Source organism: Mastacembelus armatus, chromosome 8, assembly GCF_900324485.2.
Source record: "Mastacembelus armatus chromosome 8, fMasArm1.2, whole genome shotgun sequence".
Taxonomy (NCBI): domain Eukaryota; kingdom Metazoa; phylum Chordata; class Actinopteri; order Synbranchiformes; family Mastacembelidae; genus Mastacembelus; species Mastacembelus armatus.
In genome coordinates, this window is record NC_046640.1 from 20163066 (window position 1) to 20187393 (window position 24328).

The window sequence follows — 24328 nt, forward strand, 5'->3', positions numbered from 1 at the left end:
TCCCCTCGTCTCCAGTCTTTAAGCTAACCAGCTGCTGGCTGCTCCAACAGATGGGTGATGGACTGGTTCAGTTGATGGTTGATATTGTCATCAGCATGTTCTTGGTCCCGGCTGAGCTTTTTATCAAGTTTTTCCAGTTTGATGGAAAATGTGGCTCTGCATGGGTAATCCCTGGGGGGCTCTTCGCTCTGACACACGCTTTATGACACTATCCATGGCTGCCTTGTTCAAACACACATTTTATGGGTGTCACTCACCCCACCGGGGACCACTGCTGCAGCTGATTTATATTTCCATAAAGCAATATGAATATACAGTAATAGGTTTAAAGCTCTGCTTGCTTTAGGACAGTCAGGGGAAAAGAGGAGAAAACCACTGCTGACACTGAGGGGGTGATTGGTGGGCCAAGGCAGCGACATTAAACCCATTTTTACTGGCATTAACCATTTTAAAACTGTGGATTTTTACCATTTCGAGGGCACTTTTTATGAAGAGAACCCACTTCAGTACTATACAATCCTACTCGGAGAACCAAGTGGTTCTCTTGATATAAATGTGCATATTTATTTTAATTTAAACACTTCCATGTCAAATGCTTCAGTGGCTGTTATCAGTTTCCAGTTTCATGGCACATATGATGTGAACCTGTCGATTTCAGATCAGGTCAAATTTGCCAAAAATTCCTTCTGAATTTTGTTTGTTCTTTGGGCTGAAAGATAAATTCAGATTTTGTCTGTACAGCTTCTTCTTTTAGCTTTAAACTGCATGTTGTTCAGTTATAGCAAACAGATTTAATCATCTAAAAATAATAATCTCTCTCTTTATAAGTACACATAAGTGTAGAAATGATCTGCCCTAAATTGTCGACTGTTTTTGGAGCCAAACTATGAAAAACTGATATTTTGTGTTAATATCTTTAATTTCCTTTGATGTTAATGACAGAAATGACGTGTTGTTAGTGATTTTACAATAGTGAGGTCAGTGCTGGGCTTTCAGGCCTATAAAAACTTAAATCTAACACATTTATATCATCAGCAAATCTTATTTCTTATAGTGTATATGTGGATGTAAAATAGCATAATGCAAAGAGAATGAAAGACAGAAGTTGTCTCCCATTATCTGCTATATGACAAGTCAGACAACCTCTGAATGACAGATTAACGAGGTATGTGTCTGTGTTTTTGTATTCGACAGTACTACAGCCTCTCTTATTGCCCCAGGGGCATCAGAAGCAATGGAGGGGCAGAAGCAGAAAGAGAGGAGAAGAAAAAAGATGAGTGAGAGTCATGATTGAAGCATACTGCTGACAGGGTGTGGTCACTAAAAGACAGAGGGGGATGAGGAAGATGAAGACAAAAGGGTGGGAGGGTGTAAACTAGATGAATAGAGGCAGAAAGGGAGAGATGCATGACACAGTGACGGATAGATGGAGGGAGCGAATGGACACTACAGGAGAATTCATGAAAGTGATGAAAAAGGAAGAGGGGACATAAAAGCATGAAAGAGTTGGAGGGGGTGCGTGACGAGGAATGAGGTGTGGAGAAAGAGGAGGGGAGGCAAGGGAGGATGAACGAGGCAGAGGGAGGAGAGAGAGGGAGAGAAAGAGGGAGTGGGGGGGTAAAGGATGAGCTCATTGCAGTCTCTGGGATGATGACACGTGGAGGGAGGGAGGGAGGGATGCATGGGGGGAGGAGGGTTGGCTGCTTGACTGTGAATCGACCGCCAGCGTCTGAGTACCACATACACGCACACACATGCTGCTGCAGACGACTCTGCTGGCTAAACCGGCGTCTGCCTGCCTCCATAGCTCCCAGAGCCCCCGCTGCACGCAGAAAACCAACAGCTGACAGCATTTAGGCATTTCTTGGTCTTTGTTTCCACTGAGCTCTACTTTACCAAAGGGAAGAAGAAGAAGAAGAAGAAGTGTAGAAAGCCGGCTGCTCCTTGTGTCTGCTGCTTCTTCCTCACCCACCCTCCCTCTCTCCATCCTCGCTTTCCAGCTCACACACATCCCCATCTCGTCCACACCCACACCCAAGGATACCCTCCCTGCCTCTCTCGCATCAGTCCTTGTCCTCTTACCCCGAAAACCCCTATAACTACATTTTTAAAATTTTCCTCTGGGGTGGAGATGCTCGCCTGACCCCTTTTCTCTTCAATCCAAGACTTTTGTGGATTCTCCTCTATTTAATCTGTCGCTGCTCTGCCACTTTGCTGCTACCTGTGGAAGTCCCCCCCCGGTTCTCTGGTTTTTCTTCATCCAGCTGTCGCAACCCCGCAGAAGCACCATGCTGGGATTGGACGTGTGTGAGTTTGGGGGTCAGGTGCTGGAGCTGCTGTGGCTGACTATGTGCTACAGAGGTGAGGTGATGGAGGAGTGTGTGTGTGTGTGTGTGTGTGTGTGTGCATGTGTGCATGTGTGCGTGCATGCGTGTGCTCTGGTGGATTAGTATAACTTCAGTTATCCAAGTTATCCTGTGCATGAAACTTGCATTTTATGGTTTGATTTGTGGCATTCATAAAACAGAAATGAAATAAAATCTGTGGGTGTGTGTCAGTTTTATAGGATGTTCACCTGTGTGTGTGTGTGTGTGTGTGTGTGTGTGTGTGTGTGTGTGTGTGCGTGCCTCTACGTGTCTTTATCGTGGCGGGTGTGGACGTTTTCATGCCTAACATGAAGCGCTGCCAAGACAAGCCAAAGGTGGCAGATCAATAGCTATTGATCCCTTTCTACACTATCTCCTGTGTGTGTGTGTTTGTGTGTGTTTCTGCTCAGATTTACATACCCAACTGCACGTGCAAAAAGGTGTGTTTTTGTGAGAGATGTGAGCACCAGGTGTAGCAGGTGTGTGTGTGTGTGAGATGACACAGCATATGCAGGAGTCAAATGATGTCACCGGCAGCTGCTTTTCTTAAAACAGTGTGTCTTTGCCTTTGTGTTTGCAAGAGTATTTTATATGCAATGCAAGCCTTTCTCTCTCTCTCTCTGTGTGTGTGCGTGTGTGTGTGTGTGCGTGTTAACTACACTGCAGATGGTGGAGCAGCCCTGGGGTTTCCCCTCACACAGGTGTGTGTATAAGAGTGTGTGCTTTGTGAGATAAGGAGAAAAAAAAGGAAAAGACACAGGGAGATCGATGCAAAAGGAAAAAGTCAGTGAAGTAATTTGAAAAGAGACACAGAAACCGACAGAGAGAGAGAAGAGGTGGGAAAACCACACTGACAACTACAAGAGAAGAAGCATAAGAAAAAGACATTCTGTGGAAGTGGAGGTGAAGTGTCATTTAAGATCTAAGGAGACCATGAATAATCTATTCCATTAACTCAATGAATTTCAAGCTGCAATTTGAATTGATTACTATGCTCCAGTCATGAAACATAGATCTTTGTGTCTCTGCTATTCAGGCTGTTTCTACTGCTGATTTACTGCCTGCTGCTTCAATCCTGGCACCTTAAAGTTCAACCATCCTTCATTTCTTAAACAAGAGACTCTATTTCTATCTGGGTTAAAGCCAATGAATGCCAATCTTCCTTCCTAAATGTTGAACTTCAGTTGGTTTGGGCACCATTAAAGTGCTTATAACTACAACTGGTGTTTTATTCAGTGGAGACACCCAAAGTCACTGTTGGAGCAGGAGTACTGAAACATTTGTTAGCTGCTCGCGCCGAATGTCCGTTCTTTTTTTTTTTTTTGATAATTCATGTGTCATTTATGTGCAGGCTTTTTTTTTTTTGTGGATGATGCATCAAAAACACTTGGCTGGAAATTTTAAAAAACGAGGAGGAGGGTGAGATTTTGATAGGAACGTAGGAGGCGACTGAGTGGAAGATAAATGGCAAGAGTAGCGCAAAGTGACGAGGCGAGGAGGACTGAGTGATGGAAAGAAGAAAAAAGGTTTGGAGAAGGTGGGAGGCTGAGGAGAAAAAGAAGAAGAGTGACGGGCTGACCTGTAAGATAGACCAAGAGGAGGCAATGGAAGAAGAGAGATGAGAAGTGGAAATGGTTAGTGGAGGAGCAAGAAGAGAGTAGGTGGAAGATGAGAAAGGAAATGAGGAGGGAAAAGAGAAGAGGGGCTAATAAATGAAAGGAACGTTCTGTCAGTAGCTGTTAGTGGGAGAGGAAAGCTGAGTGGTTTATGATATTTTACAAAGTGTGTGTGTGTGTGTGTGTGTGTGTGTGTGGTAAAGAGAGAGTGGGTGAGGTCTGTGTGGCTTAACACTCTTCATGAGCTGCCAATCAGCAAACACCAGCGCAGGCAGTTGGAATCTCTTTTCTATCCTCCTCCTTTCCACAGGCTCTCTGTCTCCATCTTTCTTTTCTTTATACTTAAATTCTGACACTGAATAGGATGGGCACTCCCTCCCCACTTGCAGCTGAGGACAAATCACTGTCTATGCTTGTCTGTGTGTGGACCGGTTTGATACCATGGGAATGAGGACATTTTAGGAAACTGGGGACATTTTGACTGGTCCTCAGACTGTCTGATACCTGATACCTGTGTGTGTGTGTGTGTGTGTGTGTGTGTGTGTGTGTGTGCCTGGTATAACTCACACTGTGGGAACTTGGTCTTTTTTTGTGCAGACCAGATGCTGGTGGCCACCATGTTAATCAAGAAATTTTAAACTAGCTAACTGGTTTGAAGTTGAGGTTCCTGCGAGGAATGAAAAGAAATGCGTGTGAGGACATAGATGTCTATTCATACTCAGTCCTGTGCATTTAAGTAAATCTGCAGCAGCCAATCGGTGGCTTTTTGGTTGCTAACTTGAAAAGACTGTAGTACACAGCGATCCACACATTTCTGTGCCCAAAAATTGTTAGTCATTATGGCTGCACTGTGCTTTATGATAGCATGTTTCCTCTTAACTGAAGTGTCATTTTCACTGGAATACTGCAAAGTGCATGATGTACAGTGTGATGCATATTAGCAAAACTGAATGGGACAAAGTTGAAAAGCTGTGTAGCACCAGCTGGATTCCTTACGAAAGTGTTTTAGTGTCACATGCTGATTTTTCTGTGCTGCAGCGAAGGCATGTAATCATGTAATCCCACAGCAATACAAAGAGTAAGTGCATTATATAGGCTCACATTATGATTTGATACGTATAAATGTGTCTGTGCTGTTCCTCTTACCCTGGAGAGATACACTGAATATCTTACATTTTAATTTTTCCCTGAAAATGAAGACGCTAAATGACGGTAATGCAATTTTAAAACTGCAAAAGTAAGATGTGCAGCTGCATGACTTCAAGGTTATTGTCAAAGCACATGAATGAGTGTGTCAGATCTGCAGAATTCAGGATGCTGAATGTAAACAGAAGCTGCAGTGTTAGTCATGACCATGGTGATATCACCGGTCTCAGTAGTTGATATCATTTATTTGTCAGCTCAGTTTTTCATCAAGAAGGATACATGGGAAATGAGATTTCAGCGATTTTCTGGTTAACGTGATGAAGTATTATGAGTGTCTCTAGGGTTGACAGGGTGTCTGCACCTCTGACTGCAAATCTTTCAGGTGACAGATTGATTCTGATTGTGTCATGGCAGAAAAGACCACACTCTGACAGCAGTCACACTCTGCTGTAATGTTGTTATGTTGATATTTAAAAGCTGCTATTGGCTTCACAAAGGCCTGAAAGACTTTTTCTTATCTTCTGTGTCTCACTGTGTCACTGTGACGCTGTGTCTCTTTATATATCTGTGCGTGTGTGTGTGTGTGTGTGTCCCAGAGGTCTCGTTATAGTATTAGAACAGGGCAGTGACAACAGGACTACAGGACTATAACAAACACAAATCAGTGCTTAGGGCGCACACACACTCGCAAACACACAGACACAGTGAGAAAGAAGCGTAGTCCTGACACAGTGAACAGTTATCTGGGTTAAAGAAAAAGGAGCCAGACAGGAAGTGATAATGAAAACAGATGAAGGCTGTTAAGGCAAAAAAAGAGAGCCGTTTAACTCTGATGATTTAAAGTCCCAATGAAATTAAACACTTCCTCTTTAGTTTGTGAGATGGTGCCCTATTTATGAGACAGAATTTTAAGGAGTCTCAATCGTGTAGATGAACATAATTGTACAAACTTAAACAGTCTACTTTCCTAAAGGAATAGTTTGACATTTGGAGAAATATACTTACTTGTTTTCTTGCTGAGACTTAAATAAGAAGGTCATAGTTAAGTAGGACTAACGTAATATCTTCTAGTTGATTTTTTTATTGTACTGCATATACAGTTTTTGCACTTGTCAACATAGACATGGAATTTCTATTCCTGTATCAACACTGAACGATTAAACTTAAAATTGTCAAAACCACAATTCTTTTTCCAGGAACTAGTGCCAAACTGTGACAGTGCTGTCTAAAGAAACAGGAGCAGTCATGTAAAAAGTAACAGCTACAATACATTTAGTGTTTTATACCTTTAACATGCTCAGTGTGCGCACCTTTATGTGAAAGTCCTCTTCATATCCCCTTTGTACCTTTTACCCCCTGAAGCTAAACAGATTGTTGTGTTGATTTTCACTAAACATGTTGATTTTGTTGCCGTTATCATCAGATAAACACAGTCTGACTTGACTTGTACTGCACATAAAACCATACTGGCTTTAAAAAATCAAATTAAATATAATAAATAAACAAATAAAGGTAAAGTTCTGATACACTTCAACAGTCACTGAAAAAAAAAGAAGATAAATTATTGTGCATTTTATTAGGTAGTGACAAATAATATAAATGAATCCCAAGTTATTTTACCATTAGGTTTAGGCACCCAGCTGGGCCTACAAATCCACATAAGTAATAAATAGTGCATGGGCAGATTCTTCAATGGCTAAGGAGTAAGTGGACCCTGTACTGGACTATATGGGAAAATTATACTATAATGTCAAACAATGCAAAATGACTAGAAAGACACACAAGGCACCTTCAAGGAGATAAAATGATCACGAACAGACACAGCAGGACCTCAAGGAGACAAAATGACCCCAAATAATGTAAAATGACCACGGAGACACAGAATGACCACACAATAATGCAAAATGAGCACAAAGAGACACAGAATGACCCCAAAATAATGCAAAATGACCACAGAGACACAGAATGACCACATAATAATGCAAAATGACCACAGAGTGACACAGAATGACCACAAAGAGACACAGAATGACCTCAAAATGATGCAAAACTACCCCTAAGGACAGAGAATGACTAAAAGAAGAGACAAGAAGATACAATCACAACTTTCAGTATTTGGACCTTGTTCCTGTGTTGGAGGGGTGAGAGTCTCTTGTCAGTTGTTTCATAAGCCATCATTGACTTAGTGACACCATTTTATTAGAGGTAACAAGTGACTTCAGTTACAGTATATGGACTTTTTTGTTGTTTTCCAGCAGCAGCTCTCTTTAGACACATAAATATATAAGTCAAACTTGTCACCATTCATGATTTTAAGTTTTCCCACAACAGCAGAAAGTGCTGTTTTATACTTGCACCGTATATTTCACAGCAGGCACGTGTAATGATCCAGGCAATGCTTTGAGAAGCTGTTGGGGTACTGAGGCAGTTTGAGGGGCATCAAAGAAAATCCACCAGTTAATATCACATCACAGATGGAGGCTGAAACAGTTGGATCGCACACATCCGTGCAATAAAAGCCACACACAAGCACACCGCCAGCTTTTTGCTGGTGTTAGCTTGTTTCTAACAACTGATTCACACAATATGGTTGGGTTTTAACCCTGCATGTTTAATCCAGCAATTAAAAGATGTTGAAAGTCTTATTAAGTTTTGACATAATCTGCTGGACAGAAAAGATTTGCTCATTGTTACAAAACTGCTCCTATTCACTTCATTTTTTCAGCAATAGGAGAATAATTATTTGCTACAAGCTCAGTTATTCTGATGTTTAAACTAATTTAACCTGGTGAAAATAAATAAGTAGGCTTGCCACTGAAACTTTTAAAGAAATCCGTATTTAAAACACTTATAGCAGTTATATCAGATCTCTGTGCGGACCTGGTCCAGCCTTTTACAATAAATGTCAATTGATGCAGTTTCTCTGACAGCTCAGCAGCCCAGAGATCAAAAAAGGACTCTCAGATGTCAGAGAAGAAATGGGTTTGGTAGCAGCTCAGAAACACTTTAATGCTGCAGTGAGTGCATATGTACGCTCCTGTGGGGGTGGACTATAGAGTCTGACATGTAACTACAGTGAGGTGAATCATTTATGAAGTCGCGTACCATCCACATCTGAAATACTAGAGTTTGTGTTTAATCTGTGTGTAGGAGAGAGAGAGAGGGAGAAATCAGCATTAGATTTAATATTTCCAATACTTTGCTGGGTAAGAGTTTCACAGATCAATAGAAGCATGCACCTTCAATGAACCATCCTAAATATTTGATCTTTAACTTCTTTTATATAAATGTTAATATTTTAGGTTCCTTTCATAAATGAGCTGGAACCAGCACATACAGTAGCATCTGGAATCCTAGCAGCTAAACAGCTGTTGTCAGTACTGCATATAATGTGCAAATAAAATAATGTAATAATAATATCAGGTTGTATGAATTCATATTCAATTCTATTACATTTTGAAATAAATATTAGAATAAATTACCTTTAGTCTGTCTTTATCAATGAAAGCAAATGTTTTTTTTAACATTGCGTTTAAAACTTGGAGTCAGTTCAAAGTAAAAAAGAAGAAATACTTGTATAAGTTGGCTTATATCTAGCTTTACTATTTGTTAGAGATGATACAATGAAAATATAGATGTTGCTTTAATATGACTTGTAAAGCTTAAATTAAAGTCTATTAAAACTATATTTTATGGATTTTCATCTTTATAGAGTATAAAGCTGGTGCAATAGAGGCCCCAGAAATGAACCTTGAGGAACTCCACATGTGATGGTCATTGACTAACTTTCTAAACTATCAATGGCAACAACCAAACCCATGCCTTATGGCCAGTAGTGTACCAGATAGGCTTACAGTTTAGTGTCACACAGCATTTTATAGTCAACAGTTTCAAAGGCTAAACTAAGACCAGCAGCAAAAGTAATGTAAACCAGCATTGAAATTAATATCACCTTGTCAGTGCAGTGTTACGTCTAACTGAAATCTGAGTAAAAGGCCATTTAGATTTAAGAAGTTCTGTTGAATAAAACAGCTTTGCAATGTTTTTTAGAGAAAGGAAACAAATATTAAGTTTGCAAATATAGATGGAGAGATTTCAAAAATGAGCATTTATCACCTTTAGCCAGTGATAACCTGTGCAAAATCAATCACATGTCCACTACAAACATCTTTAGCTGTAACGCCCGATGCTAACTATTCACTGTGCTAAGTGCTGGTAGTTAACTTGTTCAATCAGTTATTAATTTTCTTCTCTGCCTGCCTTTGTCATATTCATTATCTCTCTCATCATTTCAGACCCTGACACTCCCACCACTTGCCCTACAGTAAGTCCGCCTGATTTCCCCACACCCACCAGCTCATTAGCTCCCTAGTATTTATCCATGTCCATGTGCACTTTCCCTGATTATCTAACGTGCCATCCCAGCTGTAGCTTCCCATGCCTGGACTTGTGAACTTTGTCTTGAATCAGGGATAAAAAGTCAATGATACATGGAGCCTTATGTCAAAAACTTCACTGCAGTGAAAAAAAAAAATTACCTGTACTATAAAAATGATTTAAGTAGAAATACACAGTGGCTAAATATTGATTTCAGAAAAGCTACAACCAAGGGATTATAACCAATAACAAGGAAACCATCCAGTAAATATAGATCAATGGAAATGTGCATGTGTGTGTGTGTGTCTGTGTGTGCAGCGCACATTAAAACTGGCATTTCATGGATCTCTCCTGCTGCAAGTGAAAGTAAATGCTCCACTGTGTATATTCAGTCTTATAAAAGAGCTCCACAGCAAAGGTGATGTCACCGCAAGGGGAGTTGAAAGGGTTGCCATGGTGACGGGGCGAAGACGGCCGTGTTTCACTGGGTGGGGTGCTGCTACTAACACAGAGTACGCATGCATCTGTGTGTTGACACTTGAATTGGGTCATTATGTTCCCGTTAACGCTTTTGATTTCCACTAATGTTTACAGAATCCATAACACCCGGTGGCTGTGTGCATTTTTATGCATTAGATGGTTTTGTGACAAAATTTTTGTGTGTGCGTGTACGTCTCTGTGTCATCCAATTACCTCTACACACAGCTCAGAGCTGATACACACTGAGACGTCTCATTATGAACAGTAAAAACAGAACCAGAGGCTATTACACTGGGCTGGTACAGCACAGTAAACAAACGTCCACAGCAGAGTTTGCATGTTTCCAGTTCTCCAGATGATTGGACTCTGGAGGTATGCACTGTGCGTTTGGGTTTGTTACTATGTGACTATTTTCTTGTAGAAGCGGATCTTTGTGCGTGTGTGTGATGCACATGTTCCTCAACTCTAACATTGCGAAATAGGTTATTTATCAGTTTATCAACTATCACGAATCATGAATTTTCTAGCATGTCAAACTGATTTTAAAGGCTTTTCGAGCTGATTGTTAGTCCGTATGAAAATATCTGATCACCTTTAACACCGTTTGCAGTTTTGACCCTGGGAAATAATAAAAGTCTGCCAGTGGTGCATCTTTTTACTGTACTTTCTAGTATAATTGTCTCAGCTTTACTGTGATCCAGTTTTACAGAAATGATTTTGTCAACCATAAAACTATTACGCTCTTGTCACTGCTGTTGATTATGGTTTTGTGAGTTCAAATCCTTCCATTTATTGAAACGATTTCAGTCGGAGTATTCACCCTCTGGAGGTGCAGATGAGGTTGAGAAGCTAGATTGAAATCTCAGCTTGCAGAACACATTATCAAATGTCTGTAAAATCTGATATTGAATCAAAATCCCTGATGAAATCAAAGCCCGGATGGCTGGAGCTGGCCCACATAGAGTTATATGTCTTATCCCAGACACTAAGCAATCTTGCCTGTGGGCTGAGTTTTCAACCACTGAAATATAACATAGAAGTACTGACTGCTGCTGAGTTTAGCTGCAACTGTTATTTGCATTTTCCTTCTTTGCACTTTCCAGGTGACTGTCAGAGAGCCACATTTCATTATTTTACTGTTAGTTCCTTAATAATTTTTAGAGTACGGACAGAGATCGGCCTCTTTTTAGAACCTGATATATTATATTTTGTTAAACGGCAACAAAACTGTCACTGAGATTACTTGGAAATGAAATAACACCAACAGCAATTTAGAGCATGTTTTGTCAATACAGAAGTTAGTGTCACATTTCCTTTAACTTATGACAGCTTCCTCTCAGCTTAGCCTCCTAACAAACCAATACATTTATCCGACACACATATTTCTCTACAACAATGATTCCAAATCGGGTTCAGGGGATGAGAGATTGTCAAGTGGCTCAACCAATTAAAAAACTAATAATAATTAATTTGTCCACCATATGAACTTTTAGCATCTGAACACCACATCAGTTCAGGGTGAAACCAATTAACAAGCAAGCAGAAAAGCTGAAACAGCAACAGCGGTTAGCTAGACGTAATGGATAAATGATCATAATAGTAGTAGTAACAAAAATGGATTAAATTCAGTTTTATACAGTGTATATCAGATTTTAGAAACTGCAGTTGACCAACTTACTTTACACACTATAAAACCATCAGCATCAATTTATTTGCAAAATGCTGAAAAACAAAACAGAGGGGGATAAATACTTGTAAGATCAATTTACAAAAAAGAAAAAAATCGATAAAATATACTAAAATGTCAAAACAAATATGAGCCATTGAAAAGATTGAGTAGAAGCAGCATATCTGGTTGAAAGAGGAAGGCTTCCCTGAGCTTTGGAAAAGGCACAAGTGGCTAAAAGTGAGGTTACACAAAACAGCTTAAGAAAGTGGTCAAATGTTTGGGTGAGGAAACTGATAAACCATTGAAACAATAATTTAAATTATTCTGTGGCTTGTGGGAGTGTGTCGGCCATCACCGCTCTAGAAAAGCTCCTGCACGTGTGAGAGTGGAGCTTTAATGTCTTCTCCCTGCTTTCTGGAAGGTCTGATGGCTGACAAGAAGGATTTGCCTATCGAGGAGGAGGAGGATGAGAGAAACCTCAACTACAATCCTCCGGCCCAGAAGTCGTTGCAGGAGATTCAGCAGCTGGACAAAGATGATGAGAGTCTGGTCAAGTACAAGCAGACCCTGCTGGGGACGGCACCAGTGACGGCAGGTGTGTGTGTGTGTGTGTTATTATCCTGTGGTGATAGAAAAACAGGTGGTGCCCAGTGTTACTGCAGCGTTAATAATACAGACTCAATGTAATAGTCCTCACCTTCTGATCAAACTCACACAGGAAGAGAAATGCTTGCCTCAGCATCTCTAATCCAGCAGCTGCTCCATGATAGCTGATATCAGTGGAATGACTCTGACTCCCATCTCATCTCCATCGTACTAACATCAAATAGAGCAGGAAAGGCAGAGGGGGGACTTCATTGTCAAACAGAAGCCATTTACCTCTCAGTCTGTACATGGTGAATCCTGATGTTAGACCACAGAACTGAGTTTGTACAGGTTCTTTATTCTACAGTGGCTGCAATATGTAGAGACTGTGATATTTTAGTATATTCAGCTAAAACTGCAACTTCTGTGAATGTCAGTTCAGCATCAGTAAATGGGCTTTCAATATGTTTTAGCCATTCTGGCAGTATGGCTCTCATAGCAGTCCAATCGATTGGTCCACCAGTTTGTTCCATCAGGTGCACTGAGATTATATTTTGTGCAAATAACAGTTCCTTGGCTTTGGTGATCCTTCCTCTAGCACCACCTTAACCTGGATGTTTGGGGTTTGATGGATTACCATGTAATCTGTTACATTTGTGTTCGCATTGTGCTGAATTTTAAAGCATTTAGCACAATCATTAGGTCATTTCTCTTTGGGTATGGTTCTGGTGTTTCCCCTAGTTTTATTCTATTCCAGTACTAAGCTAAGCTGATCATGTCTCATCTAACTTTGCCAAATTTGGAAATTTCAGAAATTTGCAGAAATAAATGAATGTGTGACTACTCTAATAGCCAGTTTCTCCTCTCCAGACGTCTCTGGGCCAAATGTCCAAGTGACCAGACTGACCCTGCTGTGTGACGAGGCCCCTGGACCAATCACCATGGACCTGACAGGTAACGCATTCATTTCATCACACTTTCATTCTTCTGTTTATTCTTCTTCATCTGCATTTCCTTTCTCCTTTAACCCTGAGTTAGTAGGCTGCAAGGCGTGGCTGTGTATTGCATTTCCTATATGGTGACACAAATCACCTCTATGCCCTGGAGCAAGGCATCGACAGCCTCCACTGTGCTGCATTGCATTGTATGTGCAGCATGACTGCAGTGGGTGTGGGTGTGTCCATGCGTGAGAGAGGCTAAATGTTTGCTTAGTGGGCAGTATTGACGTTTCCCCCGGTGCAGGCGACAGCAACATGCAGGTCAGGGGGGTGAGGTCTCTGTGAGTTTACGTGTGTGTGTGTGTCTGTGTGTGTGTCTGCAGTGAATGACAATCGGGCAGCTGCAGAGAAATTATGTCATTCCCAAAGTTAAAGAAAGGATCGATCTGTCTTTGGGTGTGTGTGTGTGTTTGTGTTTCTGATTTCACTTAAAGCAGAATTAGCTTTCATCTTTCCTTACCTGAGGATTTACCCCTCTAACACACACTGCATGCACAATCAGACACTAAAAACACAGAATCAGGTATTACTATGAATACTAAGAAAGGTCATCTGGTTGCTAGGCAATACTGACTTTGTACTATGCAGTTTTGTCTGAGAGCTTTAAAGTATGAAGCAGCCATGAAGGTGCATGTGTCACTGTGTGAAATGGGAAGAGCACACTGTTCTTCCTGACCAGACAGATGTAATGCTTTCAGATTGGATCTCAGTCATAGGTGATAGAAGAAGCAAAAGGCAGATGGAAAATAACTTGAGTAGTCTCAGGCTGGGTATTTCTAACACAGACACCAATTATACACATGAAGTTCAGCTTTGTGCCATAAAATCTTTGCAGAAGAAGAAGGTGATGTATAATATTTCTTTCTGCTTGATGCATTGTTTTGATGAGCATTACACTGTCCTTTTGGTCTTAAGTCACATGATTCACGTATGTACCAACACCTGGGATTAAAAGCCAAACAATCCCACCCTGATTCACTTCAGTTGTGATCTTTTTTTATATCTGTCTTTAAGAACGTTCCCCAAGGACTACCACTTTATAAGACGTCGGTATTATTCAGGCAGTGACAGCATAAATCTCAGGGTCTCATCAAATACTTAGGACTCGTTTCCTCAGGCTCATGAATGCTGTGCAAGATACATTTGCCAAATATGCGTCAACAGAACTGTAAATTCTTTTGGGGTTATGTTACCAAAATGTGTTTGTGTTTTTTTTTTCAGTTGCAGTGCATTTAGCATTGACTTTTTCAATATTTGACAAAGATCATGATTTTTCTGTTTCTGTTTTTCTAACTGGATGATATTGCTAACTAGCCGTATCTGGGCACAATTTGTAGGAGACATCTTGGTTTATCAATAAATGAAAAGCATCTAAACATTCAGGCTCTGGACAAAGAGCTCTCTGACCAACCAGCTGACATGGCCATCTTCACCCAAGGGTGACTAATGGGATTATCTCCTCTTAAAAAGGCTTCACCACAGACTAGAAATCATGTAACTGAATTTCATTATTGCCTTATTTGTTTATGGTAATGATCCAGAGGTACCGTAACACAGTTAATATGCAGCCTGTTTCCTCTTGCATTAACGAACATCTTTTACCAATCACAACAAACTCCAATCTTATGACTAATGCATGAGCTTGCAACATCTCTGGTGGGCTCACCAATATTTCTGGAACTTACAAGCAATTTGTGATTTGTGAAATTTGTTGAAACATGATGCTGCCACCAGTCTGCAGTCTGCCCCTGATGATTGTATGGAGAAGATTAAAGGTTCATGAGGTGTCACTGCTATCTGTGATATTTTGTATTGTCTGGATTTTCCCCTGGAAGATGTTCAAATAATTACTGCATTAATTCGGTTTCATTAGGATGAATGTGTTTGTATGTGTTTGTGCTGTATCAGTAAAAAGAAATGGAGAAAGTGCTGAATGCTTGTGGAGAGAAAAGCATCTCCCACCATAAATCTATAGCTAAGTAGCAGCATAGTAAGTGGTCCTGCTGGTGGATCATGTTGCAGCCAGATAGCCGAGCCGGCACCAGACTGGATGTTAAATGGACTTTCCATCGGTGGCTGAACACATTAGAGACCTTATTATACACTATAGGCTGTTAACAGTGTGGCATGGTGCCCTCACAGATAACGGGAATTTACTGCTCTCCATGCTTGTGTGTGTTGATGTTCCAGGGAGAGAATTGGTGGCAAAACACAGCTTTAAATTCAGCGCAGTATAGCAGAGGTGACTGTGCTCCACACTGAGTGTGAGTGAAGAAAGGAAAGGAGACAGTTTTCACGCTTCGCTGGTTGTCCCATCAGCTTCTGTGAGGTTGTTTGGGTCAGTGTCTTAACCTTAACCTGTCTGTTCATATCTGTTCCCTCCTGCACTCCCTGCAGTGCATCAAACCTCTCGCTGGGGCAGTCATTCCTATTGGATCCCAATAATATTTACAGAGTTTGGTCGTATTTACCATATTTGTCATGAATTCATGCACAGACACATTTCCCTGCATTAGGATGGATGAATAGTTCACTCACTTTCAGTCTTCCCTCTAAATCAACAGGTGGAGATGACTGTTCAAAAATGTTCACTTGTTTACTACCTGACGACATCAACCTCAACATGTGGCTGCTTTTCTCCTGCAGGAGCAACTGCCCAGACAAATACAAATAACCAGTGACTAAACCACAAACATAACCCTGCAGCCAGTCTGCATTCTACGTTTCTTCTGCGATTAGTCACAACCCACATCTCAGTTGTTTTGTCTGCCTCTCATGATACTATTAACATCTTCAGAGCCCTTTTATTTTTCTTAGTTATCACTGAAACTGTACTCTGAATAGGAAATTGGCACATCATGTGGAAGGGGACACCTTCAGTCATTAATCATGTCTCGTAGCAGGAATATGAATGGAGGAGCCTGCAAAGACAATATTCACTCCTTATGGGTGATTCATCACAAATGATCCATTGCCTGAGTGTAAACAGCTCTGAAAATGGATTAGATGGAATATTAACAGCAAATGTCTTAGACAATATGCGATTTAGTCTTTTTGTGCAGATTCTTTTAGATTGTGTCAGTGTTTCTGTATTTTTCAGTTTTTCTCACACACACTCGCCTTCACATTTTGAATATATCACTTCATTTCTCTGTAGATGTCACCCAGCTTCTCTTTTACCTCAGGCAGACACACTGTTATTAGACTGTCACTTTGTGTTTGGCTTAATCCTATATTAGTGTTTGTCATTTAACCTCCTGCTGTTACTTGTGTTTAGATCAATGTCCCGAATGTTTATGCATTGAAACATGCATCAGGCTGAACTGGCAGCACAAAAACAACATGTAACGTGTTTCTGTGTCTGATTATATAGAAATAAAACCACCAGGCGTAAACATTTCTTGCTTAATGTGGCCCATTGTGCAAAAAACTAAAATAAAACACTGTAAACACAGCGCTGGGACCTAGTTTGGCTCTGTATATGTTAAATATCAAATTTTACAATAATGTGAATGTCATTATTATTTTGGTGTGATGTAATTTCACTAATGTATTATTACTATAATGACAGATTCTGTATTTTTTCTGTCCTACTGCTGCTGTTCGAGCAGCAAAGGCTGAAACTCTCCATGTGCAGAAAACAGGAGGAAGAGGATGAATGTTTTGACTGCAAGTCAATTTCTAATCTCCCTTCCATGTCTGAGCTTAATCATAGTTGTCTCCCATAAACCTACTGCTCATTTGTCATGCAATGTTCTTATTAACGGATTTCATTTTAGTTTTCAGTCTAATCACTGCACTGAAGCTGCAGTAATAAAGGCTCTTAAGGGCCCCAGTCGACAGGAAATCAAACTTTTCAACTGACTACTGTGTTTAATATTGTTGTCCGCCATAGGTTATTCTTCTGAATATTGACCAAAGTATTTATATAATTTATTTAACTAAAAGTAGCGATATCAAAATGTGTAGTAATAGTAGTAGTCAACTCCCTGAATTCAATATTTTGTTTCCTTAAAACAGAAGGATTTGAACATAGTGTTCAGTTGTTATGTGGCTCTTGTTGTGTTTTTTAGTTATTACTGACTGTTGGGTAGTTTGTTCTACAGAATGCATCGTCATTTATAAACCAATCACATGTTTTGACTAGATCAGCAACAGTTGATGTCAGATTTATGCAGTGAAATAAGGTTTGTTTTCTTTGCAGTGGCCATCTGTTGGTTTTAAATGTTTGTCCTGATGCAAGAACCACAAAAATGTGGTGAAACAAAGAAAACAAGACTTTTATGATTTTATGGCAGTGATTATTATAGGTTATAAAAGTAAGTTAACATGATGAAATGGGCGTTTAAATTGATTTATTCTGCAACATTTTCAGCTTTAGCCCATATTTTGATTTGCTGTGCCTGTGCATTCTCGTACATACCCGTGTTTTTGTGTGAGTATGTGTGTGTGTGTGTGTGTGTGTGTGTGAGAAAGAGAAGAACATCTCTTCTCCTCCCCACACTGACCTGTTTTCCTCGTCAGACGCTCCCTGGGGAATCTGGCGTTTTTCCACTGTTCTCTGTCTAAGGAGGCGAGAGGAGGGAGACAAGGAGAGGATTCAGAGGGAGCAGAGGGGAGTGTAGAAAGAGTGAGGAAGACACAGAGATAGAGCAGTGCATCTACAAAATGTCAGCTACCGAGTTACAGATTCATTGTCTCGATGATATACACTTTTGATTTTATCTAATGTGGATTTAAAGTGTCTTATATCTGGGGAATAAAGCCCCTAAACCACAAGGTGACATTTCACTTCAAGTGAAAACATGACAGTACACATCAGTAGAGTGCAAAGGTTTTCATACATCAGCAGCACTGTAGGTCCTTTATTGGACTCTTCTACTTAGACTGTGCAACAGATGCATATATTTTTAATATGACTGATACCAGTAGGAGCAAACCTGCAACTCCATATAGGTCATTCCTGACTATATCCGCTGTCTGTGTGTGTGTGTGTGTGTGTGTGTGTGTTATCTGTAGGTCACTTTCTTTGCCCAGCTTCCTCTTCTCTTCCTCCTCATATCACTGCTGTCTGTTTTTCTTCATCCCCAGCCCTCTATCTCTCCTTTATCTCCTCCATCCTTTTGTTTCTCTCTGTCCATTAGGAAGCACTCAGCACCGGTGGTTGGGTTTAAATTGAGATATAAAGTGATTAGGCAGTGGATGCGTTTCTGATTGCTCTGTGCTCCGACAATGGCCCAGGATGCTTTTTCCTCTTCAGTATGAACCCATTCACCCCACAGCATGACAAAGACAACTTTAATGTGCAAAGAAGCCTCTGTGCTTTTACCGGTGACACCACATTACTGGTATATCAGAGCTGTACAGGCGTATGAAACAGAAGACACCATGTTTGCTTAGTGGTTTTCTTATTGAAGAGCACATGCCTGTTTGGTGTGAATTTGTTTTTGCTTATTTCTGTCATTCCCTGTCATGTTTTTCTTTTCCTGTGCAGAAAGATGAGCGGTTTCTCCTGAAGCAGTCCCAATTTCCTTTTTCATCGGTACTTTTTATTTTACAAGTTTGTCGACTGTTCCAGCTGCAGCAGTGTGATCATATAGTCAGATGTTTTGCATGTTGTGATCGTCATGGACACCGCACATCTGCTGAGATCCTATAACAAGATGAGTGATGTTTTATTGTCGTGTGCAGGAGACCTGAGTGCCCTGAAGGAGAAGAGCTTCTCGTTACAGGAAGGAGTGAAATACAGACTAAAGATCCACTTCAAGGTAAGATGGGCTGATGCGTGTGTATAAAAAGGATGGAGATATTAACTGTACTGTAGCCACCATGTTCTGTACAACCAAACAAGGCCATTATCATATTAAATGGGCTGTTGTATTTATAATGCCAGTAAGGATCCAGTCTAGAGAAGCAGCTCATTTAACATCAGGAAGTTTGCTTCTAAAGTCATTTCTCTCTGGATGGATGGTTTTATTGACACGATGTGTCACTGTGTTGGCTGATTGATGCCCCAATTCAGACTCAAATATTTAAGCAATTGTCAAACTGATTGGGATGAAATTTTGTCCAAACATTCACACTCCACTGAGGACGAAGCCTGTAAACTCAGCTTAACTTTTCCTTTTAGTGTCACAAACACATTTGTCATTTACCAGAATCTATCAAAGTCTGCGATATAGATTTCTTCATGGAGCCCAGAGGAGGATTCATAAAGACTTTGGTAATCAGGCATGTCAAAGTTTTCCCTTATCCTGAAATTACATTTTTCTTGTTATCCTCCAGACGTAGCACCATCATCATCATCAAAATTTCAATTTCTCTCCTACTTTTCCCACAACTTTCATCTCTAAAGTGGTACTCAGCTAATGTCAGCATCATTTGCTTCATCTCTCTCCTCTTTTGCTGTACACTACTTGCCCTGTCACCACTTTCTCACACCTCTGTCCTCTTCCCCTTCATTCCTCGCTCTGTTACAAATAAACCACTCTAGACTCGTGTAAACATGCACAGCTTTTTCCCAAGCTGCACCCTCATGTCCAGAACAAATAAATGAAAACTGGGGACAATGGCGTCACTTTGAAAGGAAATACAGAGCAGATATACATGGGAGAATGGAGTGACTCAGAGCACAGCTATAAAGGATGTTTATGGAACAACATTAGGAATTATTAAATATTTCTACATACGCCCAGCTCGCCACAGGAATCGGAAAAATGTACCAATGAACAATAATGTCAAGCCAGGATCGAAAGCTACAACATGAGTAGATATTGTTAAATAGATTTTAAAGGATTTGGAGGAAAAGTTTCTTTGGGAGAAACACTTGGTCCTGTATTAGGTGATTCTGGTTGTTCTTCACATCACAGATTCAGTGGAGTTGCTGTAAAACAGCTGAATCAGCCTGTGAGTGACCCAATATCTGGGTAAACTCTGCTGAAACAAAACAGGGTTTGATCAATTTGTTGGATTTGTTGATTTACAGTAGTTTACATAAACTGTCAATAAGTAGATTCTAGTTGAAATGAAGAGACTGTGTGGGAGTAGTAAGAAAAGAGGTCAGTGTATGTGGGTAAACTGGAGTCCAGGGACTTGGTCCTGGAGGGAAAGGGAGATGTGCTGAGAATAATCAAACTGGGTCCGCTCGGCTGTGGGGACACCTGCTGGACAAACACCTTCACTGACACCCGTTTTACCTCTGTGCTTTGTTGACATTGGTCCTACAACGATAAAAGCTAAAAATGAGAATTTTCTCAATCAAATATTTTTAAAATCTTGTCTCACCTTATTAGTGATAACACTTCTCTCTTGCCTCAAACCGAGCTTGTCCATTTTGTGAAGGCGATAAAATACAGAAATGACCATAGAACTTGGTTATTACACCAAATACATAATAAAATATATTTCATGTTTCATATGTGCAATGCAGGAGAGAATATCTGCTATTTGTGCTGTGATAGGGTGAACAGGATAAAGCGGGTGTGTAGCTGAGATCATGACACGTTTATGCCGACTGTGATGCCTGTTTGTCACGATTTGATGAAACTGTGTGTCTGCAGGTGAACAGGGAAATCGTTGCTGGCTTGAAGTACCACCATGTGACCTACAGAAAAGGAGTAAGAGGTGAGTTGAGTTTAGATATTAAATTAGTGTATCGTGTATAAATAGTCCCAAAAGGAAACTGATTTAGCGACTCTTTGTGCTGAGATACTTAGTGAAGACGCCTTCAGGTTGTTCAATTTCCATTTTCTCTGTTCCTTCAGTGGACAAGGTGTCATACATGGTGGGAAGTTACGGCCCAAAAGCAGAGGAGCAGGAGTTTCTGAGCCCGCTTGACGAGGCCCCCAAAGGCCTGATGACACGTGGTCACTATCAGATTAAATCCTGCTTCATCGATGATGACAAGAACGTCTATTTGTCCTGGGAGTGGAACCTCGACATCAAGAAGGACTGGAATGAATAGAGAGAGAGAGAGAGAGAGAGAGATGCTACTCATCTTTCACTCCAGTTCTTCAACTCTATCTTTTCTTTCTCCTCTTTCACCCTCCTCCACCTTCTCCTGTGAGCAACCCGGCGATGGCCGGCACACAGGGCTTCTCCTCCCCCTCCTCTACTTCCTTATTCCCTTCTTCTACCTTTTTCTTCCTTGTGTGTTTAATGCAGGTGCCCTGAAACCCTCGAGCAACTGGGACTTTATTTCTTCATCGATTATCCTGAGTTAGCCATTACATTAGGTCTCTACATTAGGCCTTTGACTTTCAGTTCCCTTTCTTCCACTGTGTGTTCTTATCCTGCCATGTGTCGAAGCCTTCATACAGCAGCAGTGGACGGTCTCCAACAGCAGGAACAAGGAAAGTGAGCTGAGCCACAAAGGGAAACATTTATGCAGCATCCTGGTGACAGTAAAGGTGCTAAACAACTCTTAGTGCCTATTGCCACAGTTTGTGTCAAAAATCATATTTATAAAAATCTGAATACACAGACATGATAGACATATTTTTAGATTTGGTGGACTTTCCCTGTCGAGGATGTCGTCATCTCTGATCTCTTAGAAATCCATATAGAAATTGTGATGGGAAAGATGCTGCTCAGTGCTTGACTGAGAATTGTCCTGTTTTTAACTTTTCTTCAGCATTAAAATAATTTGGTGATAGTTGCCTGTACAAAGTACATACATAAACTGCAAAATACTAATTCAGCATCTTTTTATGGCGCCGAAATGCCAAAACTTTCCAAAATGTAAACAAATACATGTTAAAAAAGAAAAACATGTTCAAAGCCACTGAATCCATAGCAAGATTACACTTTTTACTTCTAAAACACTGAGGATAACATTTCCCCGAAAAGAGGTGACACAGATAATAATGACTGGAGTGTAAAAGTCCAGTTTGTCTTAAGACGGAGCCCAAAGTGTCAGAAATCCCTTAATTCAGAATCTGTAAGAAATGTCAGAAACGTCACTTTTCATTTAATATGTATTTTCTTTATGTTTATGTTCAGGAATTTAAAAAAAACTCATATCAAACTCATAGTTTTTTCAAACTAAAAACATCCTGGGGGTGAAAAAATACACAACTCAGAGTCACCTCTTCACTCTGTGCACTACATGCATAGGATCTTGGACTTTTTTCAAAGTTTTGTTTGCTTTCAAAGCACCAGTTCTCTGGAGATTTTGTGGAGCTTTTTAAAAGAGCAGACCAGTTGAAGACTGTAACTGTGTGTGTATATTGTAGAAAGAGATGCATGTATGTCCTTCAGGATTTGATACTATTCACTCAGTCCAATGAACAAAATTAGCCCTTTCTAAAAACCAGATGTCAATATATTTCTGCTTTGAACGTAAATGAACCATTTTAAGATGAAAGACAGTGGAGAGCTGTCAGACAAATATTTAAAGGGGTTGATTAATTCCAGTGAAAAAATAAGAAATATCATCATTGTGCTAAGTCTTTGGATATGATATTGTCATTGTTGCTGAACATGTTGAACATTGAAATACGATTTGAAATTGCTGTGATCGAAGAGTAACTGTAAATGTTGACTTGTTGGGTGTTGCATGGTTTAACAAAATTCTTTCTTCCTTTTTTACAACTTTATTGTAAAATTTAATGTGATTAAAAGAACAAAAAGATACCAACGCAATATCCAGATGTCAATGGTTGCCAGATACAGTATTTACAGGGATATTTTAAAGGCACAGATAGCTGGAAGACTCTGCCTGTGTCTCGTGCCCCCTCCAGCCTGTAACAATCAAGTGCTGCATCTTCAAATATCTGTGTCAAATCTAATATCCAATATCTTTTAATAAAGGCAATTCAAACAACCACCGAAATGTCTCCTTTAAAGAAGTCGCAGATTTACAATAATCGAATAACAAAACAGATATGAAAAATAAATCCAGGGATTAGTTGGCCAGCTTCTGTCTCTTGCTGACACGTTTTATAAATAAATATGTAAGTATTATACTACTCAATATTTTGTTAACAGATATTTTATTATTACATCATATTAAAAATGAACAGAGTTACATAAACAGCTACACTGTAGAGATACAGATTAGTCAAAAGTACGCAGGTTAACATGCATCATAACATTTTTTCAAATTTTATTTATAAAAAAATCCACAAGACGCTTAATTTTTTAAAAATACTTTGTTATAAACTTAATTCATTGTTTCTAACTGAGGAGGAGCCAAGTGGGACAAAGTGCCAACCATTGGAAAATAACTATATATAGAAATATATGCACATACAAGTAAGTAAAGAAGTACATTTTGACTATTTATTTATGTAATACTTCAAACAGTCTGCTGCGTATGGCCCCTTTGTCCTACAGGAGAGTCACCACACCATCAGTGTCAGTGAGTGCTAGGCTTTCCCATAAATAAAACCCTTCATCTCTCAGTGCTTCCATCAGTCCTGGTCCTCGATGCCCGATGCGGTCCCTGCAGAGGTGGTGTTGTTGCTGCTGAGCGCCTGCTCCAGCAGGGCTCTCTGTGCTGTAGCCGGCAGGTACAGGAAGGCGTAGAGGAGTGCCAGGAGCAGCAGAGCCAGCAGCAGAGGAAGGCCCCAGTCTGATGTCATTATTGGCTCATCACAGCGAGCCTGCAGCAAGGACTTGCTCGGCATGGTGCAAAGAAAGTTTACAGCACTGCTACTGTCACAAGGTCCAAGAGAAACATCTAAGAAAGTGAGAAAATACATAAATTCATGAAGGGCCCAGCAGCTTGGTCTCAAATGGGAAAAATCACTTTTTTCCTGAAATCTCTTAGAGATAAGAAATGATGCTTTATTTTACAAAGTTAAATCAAAGGACTTTGTTGCGGTTTGTAAAGTTGGCAATGTCTAATCTTTCAAAAACTGCACAGAGATGAAGAAATTTGATCACACCTATCTGAGGAAAAAAGATCCGATATTCTCCTGGTCTGTGTCCAGTCCTGCGTCGAGAGTTTGAATTCCTGAAAAGATCCAGAGAGCACAAAGTATAAATCCAAGAAAGTCGGCTTGGACAGTATGGAGTCAGTTAAATCCACGGAAATGTCACATCCACTGACGTCTTTATTCACCGAAAACTAAAGCAAAAGATGGAAAA

General features: G+C 40.2%; 1 protein-coding gene across 1 annotated transcript; it reads left to right on the forward strand.

Moving 5' to 3' along the window:
* The first annotated feature begins 1794 nt into the window (after positions 1–1794).
* On the forward strand, positions 1795–23281 carry arhgdig (Rho GDP dissociation inhibitor (GDI) gamma). Its single transcript, XM_026325316.1, has 6 exons — positions 1795–2361; positions 12076–12249; positions 13110–13193; positions 18929–19005; positions 20797–20860; positions 21001–23281. Exons 1-6 carry the CDS (start codon positions 2289–2291, stop codon positions 21198–21200), a joined length of 672 nt encoding a protein of 223 aa, XP_026181101.1. The 5' UTR covers positions 1795–2288; the 3' UTR covers positions 21201–23281.
* The last annotated feature ends 1047 nt before the right edge of the window (positions 23282–24328 follow it).

Excerpts from the sequence above, each read along its gene's own strand:
- arhgdig (XM_026325316.1), top strand. The coding sequence starts at position 2,289 with ATGCTGGGATTGGACGTGTGTGAGTTTGGGGGTCAGGTGCTGGAGCTG. Across the intron at positions 2,362-12,075 it reads GCTGACTATGTGCTACAGAG|GTCTGATGGCTGACAAGAAG; the intron begins GTGAGGTGATGG and ends GCTTTCTGGAAG. Across the intron at positions 19,006-20,796 it reads GACTAAAGATCCACTTCAAG|GTGAACAGGGAAATCGTTGC; the intron begins GTAAGATGGGCT and ends GTGTGTCTGCAG.